We start from the raw sequence: 1,063 nt of genomic DNA on the forward strand, positions 1-1,063 counted from the left end.
ATGGACGACTATATGAGAATGTCTGAAAGAACCGCAAGGGAGAGTTTGTATACATTGTCAAGGGGTGTTGTTGAAACATTTGGAGACGTGTATTTGCGGAAACCTTCGTTGCATGATTTGCAAGAATTGTATGCAGCGCATGAAGAGCGCCATGGGTTTCCCGGAATGACCGGAAACATTGATTGCACACACTGGAAATGGAAAAATTGTCCGGTAGCATGGAAAGGGCAATACGCAAGTGGTCATCACGGATCACCTTCGTTGGTTTTAGAGGCTGTTGCTTCTCAAGATTTATGGATTTGTCATGCATTTTTTGGGGTTGCGGGTTCCAACAACGACGTCAATGTTCTTGATCAGTCGCTAATATTCGACGATCTTTTGAATGGAAAGGCCCCGGATGCTCCTTTCACAGTGAATGGAAACGAATACAAATATGGATATCACCTTACAGATGAAATATATCCTCAGTATTCTACATCCGTGAAGGCGTTTCGCCACCCGGTTGAAGAACGAGACAAATTTTTTAAGAGAAGACAAGAAGGAGCACGTAAGGATGTAGAACGTGCTTTTGGAGTGTTGAAGGCGAAGTGACATATAGTCGAACATGCAGCACGACCATTGGATTTAGAAACTCTACGATATATCATGTATGCATGTATCATAATGCATAACATTGTAGTAGAAGATAAATGACGAAATATTGCACACTATATGCCAACGGAGCCCACACACTTTCAGTTTCAACCAGGAACAACAGATTATTTGCATCGCGTTGTTGACATTCAGGACGCAAATAAACACAGACAACTTTGAGAGGACTTGGCGGATTATATCTTCTATGGTAATAATAACGATAACGAATAGCGTTGTATTTTTTTTTTGAATTTGGATGTTCTGTGTAATTTAATCTCTATGTTAATTTTAATCTTTAAAAATTATTATATGTTATTTATAATTTTCAAACATTATGTTTTATTTATTATGTTATATTTAAAAAATATTTGTCTAAATTAAAAAAAAATTCGAAAAAAAATAAAAAATAAATTATAAAATGGAAAAAAAA

At 36.2% G+C, this 1,063-nt stretch overlaps 1 protein-coding gene across 1 annotated transcript; it reads left to right on the plus strand.

Annotated features, from left to right (window-relative positions):
* On the plus strand, nucleotides 1-591 carry LOC145098423 (uncharacterized). The gene has a single exon (XM_079036060.1). The coding sequence runs from the start codon at nucleotides 1-3 to the stop codon at nucleotides 589-591; it is 591 nt and encodes a 196-aa protein (XP_078892186.1).
* Nucleotides 592-1,063: the final 472 nt, after the last annotated feature.

The sequence above is a fragment of the Lactuca serriola genome, chromosome 4, assembly GCF_051521515.1.
Source record: "Lactuca serriola cultivar US96UC23 chromosome 4, Lser_US96UC23_V15, whole genome shotgun sequence".
Taxonomy (NCBI): Eukaryota; Viridiplantae; Streptophyta; class Magnoliopsida; order Asterales; family Asteraceae; genus Lactuca; species Lactuca serriola.

Bases quoted from the DNA above. Each gene is read 5' to 3' on its own strand.
- LOC145098423 (XM_079036060.1), top strand. From the start codon at position 1: ATGGACGACTATATGAGAATGTCTGAAAGAACCGCAAGGGAGAGTTTG.